Genomic DNA, 20,690 nt, shown 5'->3' with positions numbered 1-20,690 from the left:
ATCGCGGAGATAAATTGTGGCAAATGTCACTGTAGACCTGCCTTAGCAGGTAAAGTTTTCAATGTCACAGCGGCAAAGTTGAGCCCAGAACTGTGGGATAAGGTGAGGAATTTAAAATTTGCCTTTTAATTAGTTACATGAATTTTCTAGGAAAATATATTAAATTTTTTTTAAAAAAAAAAAACAAGTAAATGAGATAAAAATAGGAACATGGACTTCATATATAGCCCTTAGTTTCATTGATATTTTTGTCATAATTTTATAGATTAGTTACCAAACTGAAATGCTTTAGAGGCATTGACCCAAGTTCAAGATTCGTTGACCCGATAGTCAAAATATAATGTGAAGGGAAGAAAACGATAAACAGAAAGCACCTCAATCTTCTGCTGAATTTGCTGTGTAATAGTTCAGCGCAATTAGTGGCATATATGCATGGAATTATTATTTGTTTTGTTGTATACAACAGTACAATAATGTTTATCTTTGACATTATATTTGATGAGTGCCTAACTTGTTGGAGAAATGGGCAGGCACCACGTAGACAATGTTGTAAGATCATCAACGGCACACAAGGTGGAGGGGTTGTTGATAGTGTGGTACAAGTTCAGATTAGAGAATGTAATCGGTTTGAGAGTGTAACTCCTCCTTAATTGCAAGGTAAAATATGCCATAATTAAGTAATTTTTTCGTTTCAATATGAACTCTTTGTTGTAGTAATAAAATTTAGGAAATATTTTTGCCACTTTAACTTAAAGTGCATCATTCTTTAACATAATCTCTTCTAGATTTCTTTTTCTCGATGAATATTTTGAGAAATTATCAAAAAAGTCAAGATTGATAAATTAACATAAAAATGTACATATGAAAGAGTCAAGTCTCAAGAGTGACCAAATTAAATGCACGTACCCGGCAGTATACGTCAAGTTATTAGAAACCACAGGTTTAGGCATCAAAGTAGGACCTGCCTCCATGTTCTCCCTTCAACCTCCATATATTTCAAAACCCATATCCTTCTCCTCCTCCTCCTCCTATTCCTTTTCATGATTTCCAGAAAATTATTTTCAGAGTACTTAGTTTTCCATATTAATTATGTCATGTTCAAGAAAAACCCTTCACCACCATCCTTTCAATTTATGGAAGTTCCTAGTCTCCCCCACAATCAAAGCCGTAGATGTCTTTTCTCTCACCATTAAATCCACTCTGGCTCTTTGCTCCGTCGCTTCCATCTCTCTCATCCTCTGCTTTGCTTTCTCAAATTACTCCCATTTCCCCCTACCCCATATTAACACAGTCACCAACTTTAACCAAAACGGCAGCTTCTCAATCGAAGGTCACGAACAGACAAATATATCCCACATTTTGTTTAGCATCGGAGGCTCGGTGAAGTCATGGAACAAACGCCGACACTACAGCCAGCTGTGGTGGAAGCCTAACGTCACCCGCGGGTTCGTCTGGCTTGACGAAAAACCCTTCCCCAACATGACGTGGCCAGAGACGATCCCGCCGTACAAAGTCTCCGAGGACACATCACGGTTCAAATACTCCTGCTGGTATGGTTCCCGGTCCGCGGTTCGCATTGCCAGAATCGTAAAGGAAAGCTTCGAGTTGGGGTTGCCAAACGTGAGGTGGTTCGTTATGGGAGATGATGATACGGTGTTTTTCACTCACAACTTAGTTTCGGTGTTAGCGAAATACGATCACAATCAGATGTACTATATTGGCGGGAACTCGGAGAGCGTGGAACAAGACGTGACACACTCGTACACTATGGCCTACGGCGGAGGCGGGTTTGCTGTTAGTTATCCATTGGCTGCTGAGCTTGTTAAGATCTTAGATGGGTGCATCGATCGGTATGATAAATTCTACGGCTCAGATCAAAGGATTCAGGCTTGTTTGAGTGAGATCGGAGTGCCCGTAACAAAAGAACTCGGGTTCCACCAGCTTGATATACGCGGAAGCCCGTACGGTTTGCTAGCGGCACACCCGGTGGCCCCACTAGTGTCACTCCACCATTTGGACTATCTGGAGTCAATATTTCCAAACCTAAATCGGATTGATTCGGTGAAAAAGTTGGTCAGCGGGTATAAAGTGGATCCAGGTCGGATCCTGCAGCAAAGTTTTTGTTATGACTTGAATCGTAATTGGTCTGTTTCAGTGTCTTGGGGTTACACTGTGCGGTTGTATCCGTTTCTAGTGACTGCTAAGAAGTTAGAAACGGCGGTAGAGACGTTTCGGACGTGGAGGAGTTGGGACGCTGGTCCGTTCACATTTAATACCCGACCCGTCAGTTCAGACAAGTATGAGAGACCCGTTGTTTTTATGTTGGATCGGGTTGAGAGTGTTGATGGGGGTAAAACCTTGACTGGTTACAAGAGGTACAGTATGGGAAAAGAGGAAAAAGATCGTCCTAAATGTAACTACACTAGTGCTTTGGCAGTTCAATTTTTCAACGTCTCAGCTCCCAAATTCAACCCTGACTTGTGGAATAAGGTAAAGGAAATATATCTCTTTCACTAGCTTGAATTTTTTTTCTTGGAAAATTAGGTGGCGTAGTTGATTTCCAAAGTGAGTCTTCTAATGGTCATAAAGTTATAAGAACGTGTTTTGGCACAATTTCATTAGTGTCTAAATATCTTTCAATGTTTGGTTATGTGGAATTAATTAAGGTTGACTATAAGTGTGTGTGCCTAACATATGTTTTGGGAAATGATGATGGAATGTGCAGGCACCACGTAGACAATGCTGCGAGATCATCAATGACACAGATGGAGCTGACAACGTTGTACATGTCCAAATTAGAGGCTGCAAGCAATTTGAGAGTGTCTCTCCTCATCAGACAAACAGAGCATCTAAGAACAATTGATCTTGAAAGTGGCAAGCTCTGATTGGAGTCAATACGCACTAATTTTGGAGGGTTCCAACAACAAAAACAGAAGAATGCATGTACCAATTGCTAAATATATATGGATAGGATGATCAAACTATATATTCTCAGTCCTCACAGAATTATTTTGTAGTGTTTAAGTAATAGTAAATTGAGCTTAGACCCATAAAATTCATTTAAAATTACCTACAACCTTTTTCTTTAGTTTTTTATTTAAAATACCCAATTTTTTCAAATAATACCCGATGACTAGGATCCAACTAAGCAAGTTACCTAATATAACTTAAAATCTGATTTATTATATTTTTTGGATTCCAAAACTAGTCCTATTTATAAGTTAATGTGTTATGGGGGGTGTAACTAATGACACCCGTTGAATTTGGAAATATCTCCAAATAGTTGTAATGGATGTAGGAACTAATTTAGAAACTTATTTGAAATTAAATATTAAATTTCACATTAAAGTATTAGTAATCTATTTTTGAATTAATGGTGTTTTCCTTTTATGAATTACGACTAGTAATCTATTTAAAGTATTAATAATTTAAATTTAATATTAAATTTAGGAATTAATGTTGTTTTCTTTTTATGAATTATACGACAAGTATTATTTTTTATTATAGTTTTATGAATAATAGTGTACATTCTAATTATGTTGAAAAATAATTTGATAATCTATTTATTGTTTTGTTTTTAAAACATTTTCTTTTTAATGAACCTATTTTTTATCCAAATATTGTACCTATTTTTTTCTTTATTACTTGTTTTATGAAAAATAATTTGATCATTTGTTTTATGAAAACAATTTTTTTTAAATGAGCCTATTTTTTCTGTCAAAATAATGTACCTATTTTTTTTTCTCTAATAATGAACCTATTTTTTCTCTAATAATGTACCTAGTAAAACAATTTACCTAGTATAATGAACCTATTTTTTTTTTCCTCTAATAATGTACCTAGTAAAACTATTTACCTAGTATAATGAACCTATTTTTTTCTCTAAATAATGTACCTTTTTTTTCTCTAATAATGTATACCTAGCAAAACAATTTACCTAGTATAATGAACTTATTTTTTTCTTCTAAATAATGTACCTATTTTTAATTTATAAAAAATATGCATAAATGTCAATCGTACAATGTACCTATTTTCTATAAATTATTGTGCACCTATTTTTAATTTATGAAAAATGTACGAAAATTTCAATTACAAAGTAATGGACCTTTTTTTTTTTGGTAAATAATATACCTATATTTTTATACGTATATATTTATATTTATATTTATATTTTTCATATGTACATTATTGGATATGTAATTTACATATATATTTTTTTTTTTGCAATTTTAAGGGGCCATATGTTAGAGGGAATGGCAACCAAAAGAAATGGGGTGATTGATATGCTATTAATAGGGATTTTTAATTACAATTATGACAGTTAATGAAATGTTTGGAATAAATTATATATAAAATATGAAGTTTGATGGCAAGGATGTAAAAACATAGGAATACTACGACCTCTTATATCATATTGATCATTTAAGTTTGAAATTGGGTTTTACACATAGATTTATAGAATGATGGGTATATGTCTAGGAAATAGAATTTGTAGGGACCTATATTGGACAGCCCTTTAAATAAAGGGTGGTGATTTTCCCACTCCCCTTTTGTCCATTTACACTCCTTTTTGTTTTTAAATAGTTTTTACTCTAACAAAAAAGGGAGTGTAAGTGGACAAAAGAGGAGTGGGAACATACAATTTATAACAAAGAGAATGTAAATGAATAAAAAAGGAGTGAGAAAATCAATTCTCTAAATAAATTATAGAATTATATGGTTTGATGTTTGAGCTGGCCAGTTCAATTTGGATTTGCTTTTTTGGGGCTTCGGCCTATTGGCCCTCCATTGTGCCAAAGAAGAAAACCTCATCCAATGTGAACCAAGATCCATCAAGCAACAAACGAAGATGGGGAGATTTCTGCAACAATTTTATCCCCAATTAAAGATAGGGATGATGAAAATGAGATGTCTTGGGCCCGATCATGACAAGTCCTATCCATGCCAAATGGGACAAAAAGATTTTTTGGTGTTTCACACCAGAAGTTTCTCGACTTCTATATATTGTTTCCATATCCATGCCACAATGGTAGTTTGATGGCTGTGACTAAAGATATTTCATTTTTATGGGTAGTGATTAGTGTAGAAAGCAAGAAAAGTAATGGGCTTCAAAAATTTGGTTATCTTGCACCTATCGAATCACACATCTTGCACCTCTCTCATTTTCTCTTCCTCCTTTCACCTCTTTTCTCATTTTCAGAGACAAAATGTTTTTTCTATTTGTCTTAGTTTTGTTATAATTTTCATCCAACCATTATAGGCGGCTGCAACTCAGCGTCGGATCTTCACCTACATTTCAGCGTTGGATCTCCACCACCATCTTTTTTGCAATTTCTTTATGTTTGGAATAAATTGCAGAGTCTCTTTGGGTTCTCTGTGTAGTTTTCAACTCTCCTGTTGTGAGAGTTTTTCATATCTCCTTTGTGAGAGCTTTTCATCACTCCTTTGTGAGAGTTTTATTTGTATTGTTATGACTTGGTTTTTTCAAGCTTTATCTCTTTTTTATTATTCTAAGTTTGCAATCTTAATTGGGATGCCTATGCCAGAGTTTATTCGATCATGCCTGATCGTTAGTAGAGACACACCAGATTGTCTTAATTTTGATATTAGACCGCTCCGTTATTGTAATGACCCTTTTGTGGCTAGTTTGTATTGGCTCTTTGTGGCTAGTGGCTTTTTTAGCTGAATTATGAATGCAATCATAGAATTTCTCAAAAAAAACAAAAAACAAAAAAAAAAAAAAACAATTGTGGAAGAATATTCTTTTGTCATGCAAATCACAGTTTGACACTCATAAAAAAAATACACATGTGTCAATTTGTATTGACATATAAGTCCGAAAATGAGCCAATCCTCCATGTAGGAATAAGAATCATGTACAAGCAAAGTGCTAGTAACTCAGCCAAAAAGGTCTAGTCTAATGGTCTTGATTTGCAGACCAATGGTCTCATATTTGAACTCCTAAGGCACCTTTAACAGTATGTGTGTGTGAAAAAATCCAGTCCCCCAATATCGCTTGTATATATATAAAGTGCTTCTATTTCCACCAATCTGTCTTACTTTTTCACCCACTTTATTTTCAAAAATTTAATAACAAATTTACCTCATTGTAAAATGACTTTTGAGGACAAATTTACAACTCTCTCTCTCTCACATGCACTCACACCCATATTTTCTTTTATTGTTTTTTTTTTCCCTCCAAAACCCACACCCATCTCCAATTAATTTAGGGGGCTATACAGCCACCTCTGTCACTAGTTTAGGTGTTGGTTTCGGATGGTCTTCCTGGACCTTAATTGTAATGCTTTGTGAGGAATTTCTCTTAGCTGGGGCATAGCGCCTCCAGATGAAAATTCCCTTTTGAATGCTCTGTACTTTGGCCTCGGTGGTGTTAGAATGATATATATCTATTCATTTTGGGTTTTGTCTAGTGAATGAGGAGTGAGGGTTGCGTGTGAGAGACTGCTTATTTATTTGTTGGATTGAGTTGAGAGTGGTGGCGAGGATGTAGCCGCAACGACGTATAAGATGCATAAAAGTATAGCGGAGATAAATTGTGGAAAATATTTGTCTTTGCCAAACATGTTTCTCCTATGTTTTCTGCTGCCTTATGTAAAGCATGTTTGGAGGATACCATTTTTGTATCTAATTGAGTAATTCCCTGGGTGCTGTAGAGGAGGTTGATGTTTTAACCTTCGGCCTATATTACTTTTGTTAGGGACTTCATGGTTATTTTCTTTATATATAAAAAATTTCCCATTTTGAACATACTATCAGTGAGCAAGGATTGTTAAAATGACAAGAAATTGAATCACTTCATGTTTGGTGCTTCTGCTTCTGTGATTTAATAATAGTGTAGATTTTGTATTAAACTAGATTAAGGAAATAAAATTATTGGGTTGTAAAACAATCCACCAAGGGAAGAGGAAATAACTTTTGCAGGAATATAAACATATGTTTACCTTTGTCCTTAGGATCTACAATCTTGTTGTTTCAGAGGCTTTATCAGAAAATTGCAAGTAACACGCAATGCTTTTGCTATTTTGCTTGTTAGTTATACAAATTACCAATAATTGGGTAGTGGCCACTCGTTTTTTTATCTTCACAATCAGATGTACTATATTGGCGGGAACTCGGAGAGCGTGGAACAAGATGTGATACACTCGTACACTATGGCCTACGGCGGAGGCGGGTTTGCTATTAGTTATCCATTGGCTGCTGAGCTTGTTAAGATCTTAGATGGGTGCATCGATCGGTATGATAAATTCTACGGCTCAGATCAAAAAATTCAGGGTTGTTTGAGTGAGATCGGAGTGCCCGTAACAAAAGAACTCGGGTTCCACCAGCTCGATATACGTGGAAGCCCGTATGGTTTGCTAGCGGCGCACCCGCTGGCCCCACTAGTGTCACTCCACCATTTTGACTATTTCGAGTCAATATTTCCAAACCTAACTCAGATTGACTCGGTGGAAAAGTTGGTCAGCGGGTATGAAGTGGATCCAAGTCGGATCCTGCAGCAAAGTTTTTGTTATGACTTGAATCGTAATTGGTCTGTTTCGGTGTCTTGGGGTTACACTGTGCAGTTTTATCCGTTTCTGGTGACTGCTAAGAAGTTAGAAACGGCAGTAGGGACGTTTCAGACATGGAGGAGTTGGGACACTGGTCCGTTCACATTTAATACTCAACCCATCAGTTCAGACATGTGTGAGAGACCCGTTGTTTTTATGTTGGATCGGGTTGAGAGTGTTGGTGGGGGTAAGACCTTGACCGGTTACAAGAGGTACAATATGGGAAAAGAGGAAACAGATTGTCCTAGATGTAACTACACTGCCGTGGCAGTTCAATTTTTCAACGTCTCAGCTCCCATATTCAACCCTGACTTGTGGAATAAGGTAAAGGAAATATATCTCTTTCACTAGCTTGAATTTTTTTCTTGGAAAATTAGGTGGCGTAGTTGATTTCCAAAGTGAGTCTTCTCATGGTCATTAAATTATAAGAACGTGTTTTGGCACAATTTTATTGGTGTCTAAATATCTTGCAATGTTTGGTTATGTGGAATTAATTAAGGTTGACTATTAGTGTGTGTGCCTAACATATGTTTTGGGAAATGATGATGGAATGTGCAGGCACCACGTAGACAATGCTGCGAGATCATCAATGGTACAGATGGAGCTGACAACGTTGTTCATGTCCAAATTAGAGGCTGCAAGCGCTTTGAGAGTGTCACTCCTCAGTAGGAAAATAGAGCATCTAAGAACAATCGATCTTGAAAGTGGCAAGCTCTGATTAGAGTCAATACGTACTAGTTTTGGAGGGTTCCAACAACAAAAACAGAAGCATGCGTGTATCAATTGCTAAATATATATGGATAGGATGATCAAACTATGTTAAAAGCTATAGCTATATATTCTCAATCCTTACAGAATTATTTTGTAGTGTTTAAATAAATTATAGCTAGAATTATATGGTTTGAAGTTTGAGCTGGCCAGTTCAATTTGGATTTGCTTTTTTGGGACTTCGGCCTATTGGCCCTCCATTGTGCCAAAGAAGAAAACCTCATCCAATGTGAACCAAGATCCATCAAGCAACAAATGAAGATGGTGAGATTTCTGCAAATGAAAATGAGATGTCTTGGGCCTGGATCATGACAAGTCCTATCCATGCCAAATGGGACAAAAAGATTTATTGGTGTTTCACACCAGAAGTTTCTCGACTTCTACATATTGTTTCCATATCCATGCCACAATGGTAGTTTGATGGCTGTGACTGAAGATTTTTCATTTTTGTGGCTAGTGATTAGTGTAGAAAGCAAGAAAAGTAATGGCCTTCAAAAATTTGTTCATCTTGCACCTATCGAATCACACATTTAAATTGTTCTTTATTTTAAAAACAATTGAGGAAGAATATTGTTTTGTCACTTCATGCAAATCACAGTTTGACACTCATAAAAAAATACACACGCGTCAATTTGTGCTGACATATAAGTCCGAAAATGAGCCAATCCTCCATGTAGGAATAAGAATCATGTACAAGCAAGGTGCTAGTAACTCAACCAACGAGGTCTAGTCCAATGGCTTTAACTTGTAGACTAATAATCTTATATTTGAACTCCATGGTACATTTAACAGTGTGTGTGTGAAAAAACTCAGTCCCCCAATATCGCTTTTATATATATAGAGTGCTACTATTTTTACCCACCTGTCTTACTTTTCCACCCACTTTATTTTCAAAATTTTAATAACAAATTTACCTTATTGTAAAATGACTTCTGAGGACAAATTTACAACTCTCTCTCTAACATGCACTCACACCCATATTTTCTTTTATTGCTTTTTTTTTTTTAAAATCAAAACCCACACCCATCTCTAATCAATTTAGGGGGCTGTACAACCACCTCTGTCACTAGTTTAGGTGTTGGTTTCTGATGGTCTTCCTGGACCTTAATTGTAATGCTTTGTGGGGAATTTCTCTTAGCTGGGGCATAGCACCTCCAGATGAAAATTCATCTTTTGAATGCTCTGTACTTTGGCCTTGGTGGCGTTAGAGTGATATATATCTATTCATTTTGGGTTTTGTCCAGTGAAGGAGGAGTGAGGTTTGCAGTGGAAAAATCAAATTGGTGGCAGGGATGGCTGCAGATGGGAGATGGATAGGTGGATGTGGGTGTGATGGTTATGATATTAACTGTTGGGTTTTCACCAGAGGAGGAGGTTGTGCGCGGGGGGCGGGGGCAACTTGGGGTGGGGATGATGTCACATCCCGAGATCGGCTCCACCGTAGCACGATATTGTCCGCTTTGGGCCCCCCTTTTTACCCGCACGGTTTTGTTTCTGGGAGCTCACGAGCAACTTCCCAGTGGGTCACCCATTCTGGGATTGCTCTGGGCCCCAACTCGCTTAACTTCGGAGTTCCTACGATTCCGGAGCCAGTGAGCTCCCAAAAGGCCTCATGCTAGATGGATGCGGGTGTGCATATATAAGGCACATCACCCCCTTTCCGTTGGTTGATGTGAGATCTTACAGATGAGCTGAGTGAAGAAATTTTTTATTGTTTTTTATTGTTTTTTTATTTATTGTAATGGCAAATATGAAAATACAATTAAAGGGTATTTTAGCAATAATAGTATGTGAAAAATTAAGTTTGAGTTTTTTCAAATTTACATAGTGGGTGGGAAAATAAGACAAGAAAGTAAAAATATATAGCAGCACTCTATATATATAAAGTATTGGCAACTCAAGTAAATTAAGAACTTTTTATTTTTATTTTTACCTAATGTCATGCGTTCAATTCCTTCTCCTCCAATATGACAATCCTAGGGGTGGGCACGGTTCGGTTTGGACCGGTTTTTGCCTAAAATTAGAACCGATCCGGTACTATTCATCCGGTTTGGTTCGGTTCGGTTTTAATAAAAAAAATTTCAAAAACTGTCCGGTTCGGTTTGAACCGGTTTCGGTCCGGTTCCGGTTTCGGTTCGGTTTTGAACCGGATTATAAAAATTATTTTTTTAAATTGTTTTTTAATACAATTCTCAACTGAAATATTATTTTTTTACTTGAAAATTAACAAATTACTCAATTTCATATAAAAAATAAATATTAAAGTGAGAAAAGAGAGATATTTTGACATTGAACTTGGATAAATATTAGGTTTTTTTTAGTGAAATTAAAAATATAGCATTAAATATAAATATATATTGAAATTATATTTTTTTTTAGTTTCACCGGTTCGGTTCGGCCCGGTTCGGTTTTTGAAGACATGGAACCGGATCCGGAACCGGTCCAAACCGGTCCGGTTCGGTTTTTGACCTGTTTTTGACTTTTTGGTCAACTCGGTTTTTTTCCGGTTTGGTTCGGTACGGTTCGGCTTGAATTTCCGGTTCGCCGGTTTGAGTGCCCACCCCTAGACAATCCTATACAATTGAAGAAACTAAACTAATATGTGGAGAACAAATAAGCTTAAACCGTAACCTCAAATCCAAATGAGTTCCTAGAACCCTCTATTTTGTTTTTATTATAAAAAGCCCAGAAGTCTTCATTTTATTTCCAAGCAAACCAATGTAGTTCATAAGAGCATTTACAGTGGGCTCTCTAAACTACTTTATTAAATAAATTTTAGGGAGGAATTAGAAAAATACAACTCCAACCATTCTCCCTATGCACCTTCTAAAATAGGGAGTCTTTTATGAGCTCCTAAGTCTGAAGAGAGAGAAATGACTTCTTGTGGTTTCCTATAATTTAATACTATTTTATTTTATGAGCTTTTAAAATCTTTAATTAATGCTAACTATTTTTTTTATTGAGATTAATTAATTAAAAAAGAGTTATAGTATTTATGACTACTTAAACTAAAGAACATGATTAGAAAACTCCGGAAATAGAGAGCAGATACTCCCACAAGTCCAAAACCAACGTCCATTACCTCACCAGGATACAGTGAGCAACGTAATACCGCCGATCGCCATTTGTGTGGCCGTTGGAAATTCGTAAGTCGATTCCCTTGATTTCCATTTTCATTTCACTTTCACTCCAAAACCTCTCTCGCTCCTATAAATTCTTCTCCCCTGCCTTTCTCTCCTTCCCAAGAGACAACGCTCGACAACAGTTTCAGTTCTATTTTATTTCTGTTTAAAGACTTCATCTTGTTCCTTCAAATATTTCCACCCTTCATTTGATTGCAAGCTTTTGACTTGTGCAATCAATGGCTGCTTCAATCTCAGGAATCATCGCGGCTGTTAACAGAGCACCGGTAATATGAACTTCTTTCATGGATTAAATCATCAATTTGTAAATTTTCTCATTGTTTTGATCGTCTCTCTTTCATTTTGTGTCTGTTCATTTGGTAGAACAAACTTTCTTTCTTTTTCTGCAATTTCTTGTTTGAATTATATGATTTTAAGTTGTGATAGAGGTTTTTTTCCTTTACTGAGTCTGTTTGATTTACTCTGAAAAATGGAGAGTTCTTGGTGCAGTTGAAGTTAAATGGCTCCGGTGCTGCAACTTCCTATCCAAGCTCTGCCTTCTTAGGCAACAGCCTGAAGAAGGCCACCTCCAAGATCACACACCTAAAGATTTCATCTCGGAATTTCAAGGTTTCTGCAGAATATGATGAGGAAAAGCAGACCTCAAAAGACAGGTGGGGAGGGCTTGCCTTTGACACTTCAGATGACCAGCAGGACATCACCAGAGGAAAGGGCATGGTGGACACTCTCTTCCAAGCCCCTATGGGTAGCGGGACCCACTATGCTGTCATGAGCTCCTATGATTACATCAGCACTGGTCTTCGCCAGTAAGTATACTTTTCAAGTTTTCAAAGTCAAATTTTCAAATGAATTTGATCCCATGTAAAGTCATAGGATGGTTAATGTTTGATGTTCTGTTTCAGATTGGACAACATTATGGATGGCTACTACATTGCTCCAGCTTTCATGGACAAACTTGTTGTTCATATTACTAAGAACTTTTTGAACCTGCCAAACATTAAGGTTTGTTAAATTTTGATCAAAACTCCAATTCTTCTGGGTAGGTTATAGATATTTGTTAATTGATTGGGATGCTTAAAAAATGTGGAACAGGTTCCTCTTATTTTGGGTGTATGGGGAGGCAAAGGTCAAGGAAAGTCATTCCAATGTGAGCTTGTCTTTGCCAAAATGGGAATCAAGTGAGTATACATTTTTTGTGCCCTTCTTTCTTTTTGGTTATAAATTGAGAACTTTAGCAGCCAATTGAAAATCTGTTACCTTTATGAACATTGAAAAGAGTTGAGTTCAGATGATTTTATAGTAAAATATCTAAGAATGACAATGAATTCTCAGCCCTATTATGATGAGTGCTGGAGAATTGGAAAGTGGAAATGCTGGAGAGCCAGCAAAACTGATCAGGCAAAGGTACCGTGAGGCAGCAGACATCATCAGCAAGGGCAAAATGTGCTGCCTCTTCATCAATGATCTAGATGCAGGAGCTGGAAGACTTGGTGGAACTACTCAGTACACTGTCAACAATCAAATGGTGAATGCTACCCTCATGAACATTGCTGACAACCCAACCAATGTTCAACTCCCTGGCATGTACAACAAGCAGGAGAATCCCCGCGTTCCCATCATAGTCACTGGTAATGACTTCTCCACATTGTATGCCCCTCTCATCCGTGATGGACGTATGGAAAAGTTCTACTGGGCGCCTACTCGCGAAGACTGCATTGGCGTGTGCACAGGGATTTTCCGGGCTGACAATGTTCCTAGTGATGACATTGTCAAGCTTGTTGACACTTTCCCTGGTCAGTCCATTGGTAAGTTTTTGTGCCTTAATCTCTAACATGAATATGGGACATGAGGCATTGTAACTTGAACCACAAACAAGAGATTGACTAATACAATTGTGTTTGTGTGCAGACTTCTTTGGTGCTATAAGGGCCAGAGTTTATGATGATGAAGTGAGGAAATGGGTCGCCAGTGTGGGGGTAGAAAGTATTGGTAAGAGGCTTGTGAACTCAAAAGAGGGTCCTCCGACTTTCAATCAACCGAAGATGACTCTTGCGAAGCTGCTTGAGTATGGAAACTTGCTTGTGCAAGAGCAGGACAATGTGAAGAGAGTCCAATTGTCTGAAAAGTACTTGAAAGAGGCGGCTCTAGGAGACGCCAACGACGATGCCATCAAGAGTGGAAATTTCTATGGTTAGACTCTTGATCCTAAAGGCCTTGATGATAGGGTTGCATCTGGCTTTAGGATTGTAAATGGAAAAACCAACTTGAGAAGAAAAATTCTTATAGCTTTTAATAATTGTTTGGATGCAGGGAAAGCAGCCCAACTGGTTAACCTGCCTGTCCCTGAAGGTTGCACCGATCCATCTGCAGCAAACTATGATCCAACCGCGAGGAGTGACAACGGGAGCTGCCTGTACCAATTTTAGACCTTTTCTAGTAGGAATTTGAGAATCTGTATTAGAATGTAGTGGTCTTCATTGTGTCATTGCAATGTGCTTGTGCAGCCATTCTCATGAGTTTAGCCAGGTAAATATATCAGCCCAATTGAAAAAGAGTCAAATGCTATGAAAAAAATTCTGCTCGCCAAAACAGAAAATATGAGCAGCTAATTGGAATTCAAGCCGAAAAATCATGTAAAATAATGCCAAGCTTCACATTACAGCCAAGATGAAAAAAAAAAAAAAACAAAACCAAAAACAAAATTAAAAGTACATGTGCAACAGCCAAATGATGCCTTCAGATTGGAAGAGAAAAAGCACATGGTGAAGTCTAATTGTGTCCGAATGAAACCTACCTGTATCTGTTTCTATAGCAGTTGGAAGCGTCGTAATGTGTGTCTCAATACAACCAAATGTGCAGGGGCCCTGTGCCCGCAAGACAAAAGCTACAAGAATTTGCGGACTCAGCAATCGTCTTGGCATGTGTGGCTGCATTATAATTTATATCTCATCACAGACCAAGTGGACATTCTTTTAATCCAATTTGAATTCTTGGACATGTAGCTTTCCATAAAGCCAGCATGGAATCATTGTGCCTTTTAATTTAGACTCTCACATAAAGAATCAATTTCTAGAAAACAAAACAGCCCCTCATCTACAGTGCAATAATTTTTTTAACATTTCGGTCCGTTCCATATCTTTTACTACAAACGGAAGTTTTGAGAGGTCTATTTATGAAAAACTCCAAAAATAAGACACAACTTCATCATCACGATATGTGCATAAAGTAAAAACTAAGAGCCCGTTTGAAAGTGTTTTCATTTAAAATGTCAAATGTCGAGTGCAATAACAATTCGGTCTGTGTTTTTGTAATTCTTTTTAACTAAAAGAATTTTAAAAGTTAGACGTAACTTCATTATCATAACGTGCCCATGAAGTGAAAACTAAATCTATCTTAATTCCACATCATGCCGCATAGGATTTGTTTATTGCCTTCATACAAAGTTTCTTGCTTTTGTTTAGTGCCCATAGAATGAAATTTTCCCAATACAAATTACAATGATTAAATTAATAAGCACATTTTTGTTTGTGACTTTGAATAATGCAAAGCTGTGTTCCCAGGTAAAGTGACATCCCTAGCCCACATTTTTTAAATATAAAGTGAGAGTGGGTTTGAACTTTTGTAAATTGTAGTCCTTAACCTCCAATCATTTTTCAAAGCGTAATGACAAGAAATTGCATATTGGCTGGCATTAAAATGGCATTAAGCCTGCTCCCTTAACGTTTAAAAGTTAAGATTCCTTCCAACTTGCTGTTAAACAAACATCATTAGAAATTAGAATTTTTTGATCTCCTAATCTCAGATTTTCTCATTTAAGGCAAGCATTAATGATACTGTGGTATATATTATCTAAAAGAATGTTAATCATTGCAATCACTGAGAGTTCAGCTCGTCAGTGTATTAGATGTTCTTAATAATTTTTCGAATTAAGATTCGAGTGAAGAGTTTCGGGTTAAATTTGGTTTAAACCCTCCAACTTATCCAACCCACCCAAGATCCATCCTATACCTACAATTATGGATAACTTCTTGTTCCCACCTCAGCATTGATTGTCGGTCAAATTTGAAGGGAAAAAGAGTGGAAAAGCCAAAACACACTGAAATTCACCTTTTTATCTTCTGTTTTTGTGAGTGAAGAACGAGATATTAACAGACAAATGTCACAAAATATGCCCTATCCGATCGGTTCACCAGATAAAAAGGAGGTTGAGAGCCTCTCTGTTCTCCAATGTTTGTGAGCATCCCATACTCTTTCAGACTGAGAGAGCATGTCTCCTTTTTGCCCATCTTCTGTAGCTCTCTACCTGTACAGAAATTGATCCATCCATAGGCTGCTTTCTGTCTCTCTCACTTTTCTCACGCCTAACCAATGGCCCATGTGACCAATTAATTAGTCTCCCAATAATCCTTCACTGCTCTAAGAAACCACCTTTCTCTCTCAAATCTTCACCAAATCTCATTTGTACACTCCAATCCCACCAAACCCTATTGAAAAATCTTCCTTCCATAGCCTCTTGATCCAACTTTCAATTTTGTCACCTCATCATCACATGGGAAATCTTCTCAGGTTGTTCTCTGTTTCTCTTCTTCTACTTTTTCTCTGTTTCCCAGCTTCATCTCAGGTCAGTGAGCTCTTCTATCCTGGTTTCAAAGATGTGGCTGCCAACCTAACCTTAACCGGAGTTGCAGAGATTGAAAAAATTGGCATCTTGAAATTGACCAACGACACCAGTAGGCTAATGGGTCATGCCTTTTACACTTCACCAATTCAGTTCAAGAACAAAACCAATGGCAAAGCCTTCTCTTTCTCTACGTCCTTTGCCTTCACCATAGTCCCCGAGTACCCGAAACTCGGAGGCCATGGCCTGGCCTTCACGATAGCGCCCTCCAAAGATCTCAAAGCTCTGCCTAGTCAATATCTTGGTCTTCTCAATGGCAGTGAGATTAGCAACTTATCAACCCACATGTTTGCAGTTGAGTTTGACACAGTTCAAGACTTCGAGTTTGGAGACATCAACGATAACCATGTAGGCATCGACATCAACAGCTTAAGCTCAAACGACTCTGCTGCTGCTGCCTATTACAAAGACTCTGCTACGAAACAGAGCATCAACCTCAAGTGTGGGAAACCAATTCAAGCGTGGATCGACTACGATTCGGCTCAAAATCTTGTGAATGTAACAATTTCACTTTCTTCTTCAAAACCCAAAATCCCACTTCTTTCCTTTCACGTAGATCTCTCGCCAATTCTTGAAGAGTTTATGTATGTTGGGTTTTCAGCTTCAACGGGTCTGCTTGCTAGCTCCCACTACATATCGGGCTGGAGCTTCAAGATCAACGGAGAGGCTCGAGCTCTTGACTTGGGTTCTCTTCCTTCACTTCCACAACCCAAGAAAAAGCACCCATCTTTAACAATTGGGCTATCAGTTTCAGCCATTGCTCTTTCTCTGTCTGCAACCTCTGTAGCCATTTACCTCTTTGTGAAGAAAACCAAGAACTCCGACCCAATAGAGTCCTGGGAGCTGGAGCTGGGCCCCCATAGATACTCCTACCAAGAATTGAAGAGAGCCACAAAAGGATTTAGAGACAAGGAGCTACTTGGGCAAGGCGGGTTCGGTCAAGTATACAAAGGAACACTCCCAGAATCGAAAACCCAAGTCGCGGTTAAGCGAATTTCGAACGATTCAAAACAGGGTTTGCGTGAATTCGTTGCGGAAATCGCCAGCATAGGTCGTCTTCGGCACAGAAACTTGGTTCAATTATTGGGTTGGTGTCGACGAAGAGGCGATCTTCTTCTTGTCTACGATTACATGGAAAATGGGAGCTTGGACAATGCCCTGTTTGATGAGCCCAAAACCCTACTGAGCTGGGAACAGAGGTTTAAGATCATAAAGGGCGTTGCTTCAGCTCTGCATTATTTACACGAAGGCTATGAACAAGTTGTGATTCACAGAGACGTGAAGGCAAGCAATGTGTTGCTTGACAATGAGCTAAACGGAAGGCTTGGGGATTTTGGGCTTGCAAGGCTTCATGAACATGGCTCAATTTCAAGCACCACAACTAGGGTTGTGGGCACTTTGGGTTATTTAGCACCAGAGCTGCCGAGGACTGGTAAGGCCAGCACTGCCTCTGACGTGTATGCATTTGGCGCGCTTTTGCTTGAGGTGGCCTGTGGAAGAAGGCCCATTGAGCCCAAGGCAGTGGCTGAGGAGCTGGTTTTGGTGGACTGGGTTTGGGAAATGTACAGAGAAGGCAGGCTGCTTGATATTGTGGACAGGAGGCTCAATGGGGAGTTTGACGAGGGAGAGGTGGTGATGGTGTTGAAATTAGGGCTCATGTGTTCCAACCATGGGCCGATCGAACGGCCAAGCATGAGGATGGTGGTGAGGTACTTGGACGGTGAGATTGAAGTTCCAGGGGACTTGAGGGGCCCACGTAGGTTGAGGAAGGGTGATCGTGATCATGAGGCTGCCTTTGATGATCTGATGAAGTCGTTTGCTTCATCATCTTCGTTTGATAAGATGAGCTTGTCCTCTAATAAAGATATGGATGCTAGTTTTGCTTCCCTTTCTACTTCTCCTCTCTGTCTTCTCCACGGCCAAACTATGTAGTCTTTGCTAAAATATGAAAATTATGAGAGAATATTTGTTTGTGGGAATTTTCTGTGTATTCTTCTCCTTGTAGGAGGTCATATTTATAATACAATGAAACCTGAATGGGCAAGTAAATAATAAATTCCTAAATCTATTTACAGTAGGAAATCAGGAATTAAAGTAAATCAATTACAATTATAATAGGAATTCTTGGTGTGTAAGTAAAGTAAGTCAATATCCACAAGTCACGCCAACACTCCCCCTCACGTTGGTGCATAGATGTCGCCAATGCCCAACTGATCCAGTGAATTGTGGAATGCTTTACTGGAAATCGCCTTTGTCAAAATATCCGCCAATTGATCCTCAGATTTCACAAAAGGAAACTGAAACACTTTAGCCTCAAGCTTCTGTTTGATGAAGTGTCGATCCACCTCAACATGTTTAGTACGATCATGCTGAACCGGATTCTGTGCAATGGCTATAGCAGCCTTGTTGTCACAAAAGAGATTCATTGTGGACGTAGGTTTATACCCGAGTTCAATAAGCAACTTTCTTAACCAAAGAAGTTCACAAATCCCTTTAGTCATGCCTCTGAACTCGGCTTCTGCACTGGATAAAGCTACTACATTCTGTTTCTTGCTCCTCCATGTCACCAAATTACCTCCCACGAATGTGAAGTAACCCGATGTGGATTTTCTATCTGTTACATTACCTGCCCAATCTGTATCTGAATAACCATCAATATTTAGATGACCATGCTTTGAGAACATAAGTCTTTTTCCAGGTGCAGACTTCAAATATCTAAGTATCCGAAGAATTGCATTCATGTGGTCTTCACTTGGAGAGTGCATAAATTGACTGACAACGCTCACCGCATAAGCAATGTCTGGTCGAGTATGTGACAAATAGATCAATCTTCCCACTAACCTTTGGTATCTTTCTTTGTTAGTTGAAACTTGATTCGGATATTCTCCAAGATGATGATTCTGAACAATAGGAGTGTCCGCAGGTTTACAATCTAGCATTCCTGTGTCTGTCAACAAGTCTAAGACATATTTCCTTTGAGAGAGAAATATGCCTTGCTGTGATCGAGCCACCTCAATTCCCAAGAAATACTTGAGTCCACCTAGATCCTTCATCTCAAACTCCGTAGCCAGATAGTCTTGTAGCTGTGATATTTCCTGTTTATCATTCCCAGTAATAATCATATCATCAACATAGATTATTAATGCTGTTACCTTCCCTTTTTGATGTTTCAAGAATAGAGTATGATCTGAGTTGCACTGTTTGAAACCATTGTTCTTCATTGCCATGGTGAACCGTCCAAACCATGCACGTAGTGACTGTTTCAATCCATACAATGCTTTTCATAACCTGCAAACTGTTCCAGTCTGAGTAGTATTATATCCAGGAGGAATGTCCATGTACACCTCCTCCGTGAGTTCGCTATATAGAAAAGCATTCTTTACATCAAACTAGTGTAGTGGCCAATCCAAATTAGCTGCAAGGGACAATAAGACTTTGACGGTGTTTAACTTTGCAACTGGTGCAAAAGTTTCTTCATAGTCTATACCATAGGTCTGTGTGTACCCTTTTGCCACAAGTCTTGCCTTGTATCGCTCGATAGATCCATCTGCATTGTGTTTTATAGTAAACACCCATCTACATCCGATAGTCTTTTTTCCTCGTGGTATAGTCTCTAATGTCCAAGTCTGATTTTTCTCAAGAGCTTTCATCTCCTCTTTTATAGCTTGGACCCACTTAGGATCTTTCAATGCTTCAGAGACCTTGGTTGGAATATGGATAGCAGACAACTGATGCACAAAAGCCTTGAGTGGTTCAGACAGCTTCTCAGTGGATACATGATTTGCAATTGGATACTTGGATGTCTTGCCAATATTCGGTGAATAACGGTTTGGTGGCTTCCCACGATTTTGCCTGAAAGGTAATTGATATCCAATAGTTTTATCATCTAAATGCACAAGTCTAGTAGGAGTAGTTACCTCAAGGATATTCTCAGGAGATTGGTCTGTTGGTACTGTTGAGTTAGAATAGGGTTCTTCATCTTGTTGTTCTGTATTGTCTGTAGGTGTGGGACTCGGATCAGAAATATCTTCGCATGGATCAGGTGGGTCAGGCAATTGATCGCTATGAATGGGCGATTGGTCACTTTTCAACAGAGAGTAATCTCGTGCTCCAGACTCGGGATGATCAATCATTTCTGTACATAGGAGAATTTCTTTATTTTCCAAGTTGCTCCAATTCTGTTCTTCACTTCGTATCTCCCCCTGAAGCGCAGAATTGGACGATGGGTCATGGAAAAACAGCTCAGATTCCAGAAAAGTCACATCCAAAGTGACATAGGTTCGTTGGGTAGGAGGGTGATAACAGCGGTAACCTTTCTGATGAGTGGCATAACCCACAAAAACACAACGAAGCACACAGGGATCAAGTTTGCTACGTTGATTTTTGTGGAGATGAACGAAAGCCACACATCCAAGATTCGGGGTGTGAGTACCAAAACAGAGGGCAGAGGTCTGTGTTGCGCAAGCACCTGTAAAGGAGTTTTAAGGTCAATACACCAGAAGGCATGCGGTTGATCAGGTGAACTGCAGTGGA

The 20,690-nt window shown here is 38.5% G+C and overlaps 4 protein-coding genes across 4 annotated transcripts; all 4 read left to right on the top strand.

The window, feature by feature from the left end:
- LOC18773381 lies at positions 950–3,101 on the top strand. The gene is made up of 2 exons (XM_007206319.2): positions 950–2,490; positions 2,726–3,101. Exons 1-2 carry the CDS (start codon positions 1,090–1,092, stop codon positions 2,861–2,863), a joined length of 1,539 nt encoding a protein of 512 aa, XP_007206381.1. The 5' UTR covers positions 950–1,089; the 3' UTR covers positions 2,864–3,101.
- On the top strand, positions 6,955–8,282 carry LOC18772139. Its single transcript, XM_007206404.2, has 3 exons — positions 6,955–7,019; positions 7,082–7,892; positions 8,127–8,282. Exons 1-3 carry the CDS (start codon positions 6,955–6,957, stop codon positions 8,235–8,237), a joined length of 987 nt encoding a protein of 328 aa, XP_007206466.2. The 3' UTR covers positions 8,238–8,282.
- LOC18773462 (ribulose bisphosphate carboxylase/oxygenase activase, chloroplastic) lies at positions 11,357–14,112 on the top strand. Its single transcript, XM_007205079.2, has 7 exons — positions 11,357–11,745; positions 11,969–12,285; positions 12,382–12,481; positions 12,572–12,657; positions 12,812–13,284; positions 13,388–13,669; positions 13,790–14,112. The coding sequence occupies exons 1-7, from the start codon at positions 11,698–11,700 to the stop codon at positions 13,903–13,905; spliced, it is 1,422 nt and encodes a 473-aa protein (XP_007205141.1). The 5' UTR covers positions 11,357–11,697; the 3' UTR covers positions 13,906–14,112.
- On the top strand, positions 15,484–18,136 carry LOC18774935 (L-type lectin-domain containing receptor kinase S.4). The gene has a single exon (XM_007206485.2). The coding sequence runs from the start codon at positions 16,029–16,031 to the stop codon at positions 18,087–18,089; it is 2,061 nt and encodes a 686-aa protein (XP_007206547.2). The 5' UTR covers positions 15,484–16,028; the 3' UTR covers positions 18,090–18,136.

Source organism: Prunus persica, chromosome G6 (assembly GCF_000346465.2).
Source record: "Prunus persica cultivar Lovell chromosome G6, Prunus_persica_NCBIv2, whole genome shotgun sequence".
Classification (NCBI taxonomy): Eukaryota; Viridiplantae; Streptophyta; class Magnoliopsida; order Rosales; family Rosaceae; genus Prunus; species Prunus persica.
This window is presented reverse-complemented; position numbering and strand designations above follow the sequence as displayed.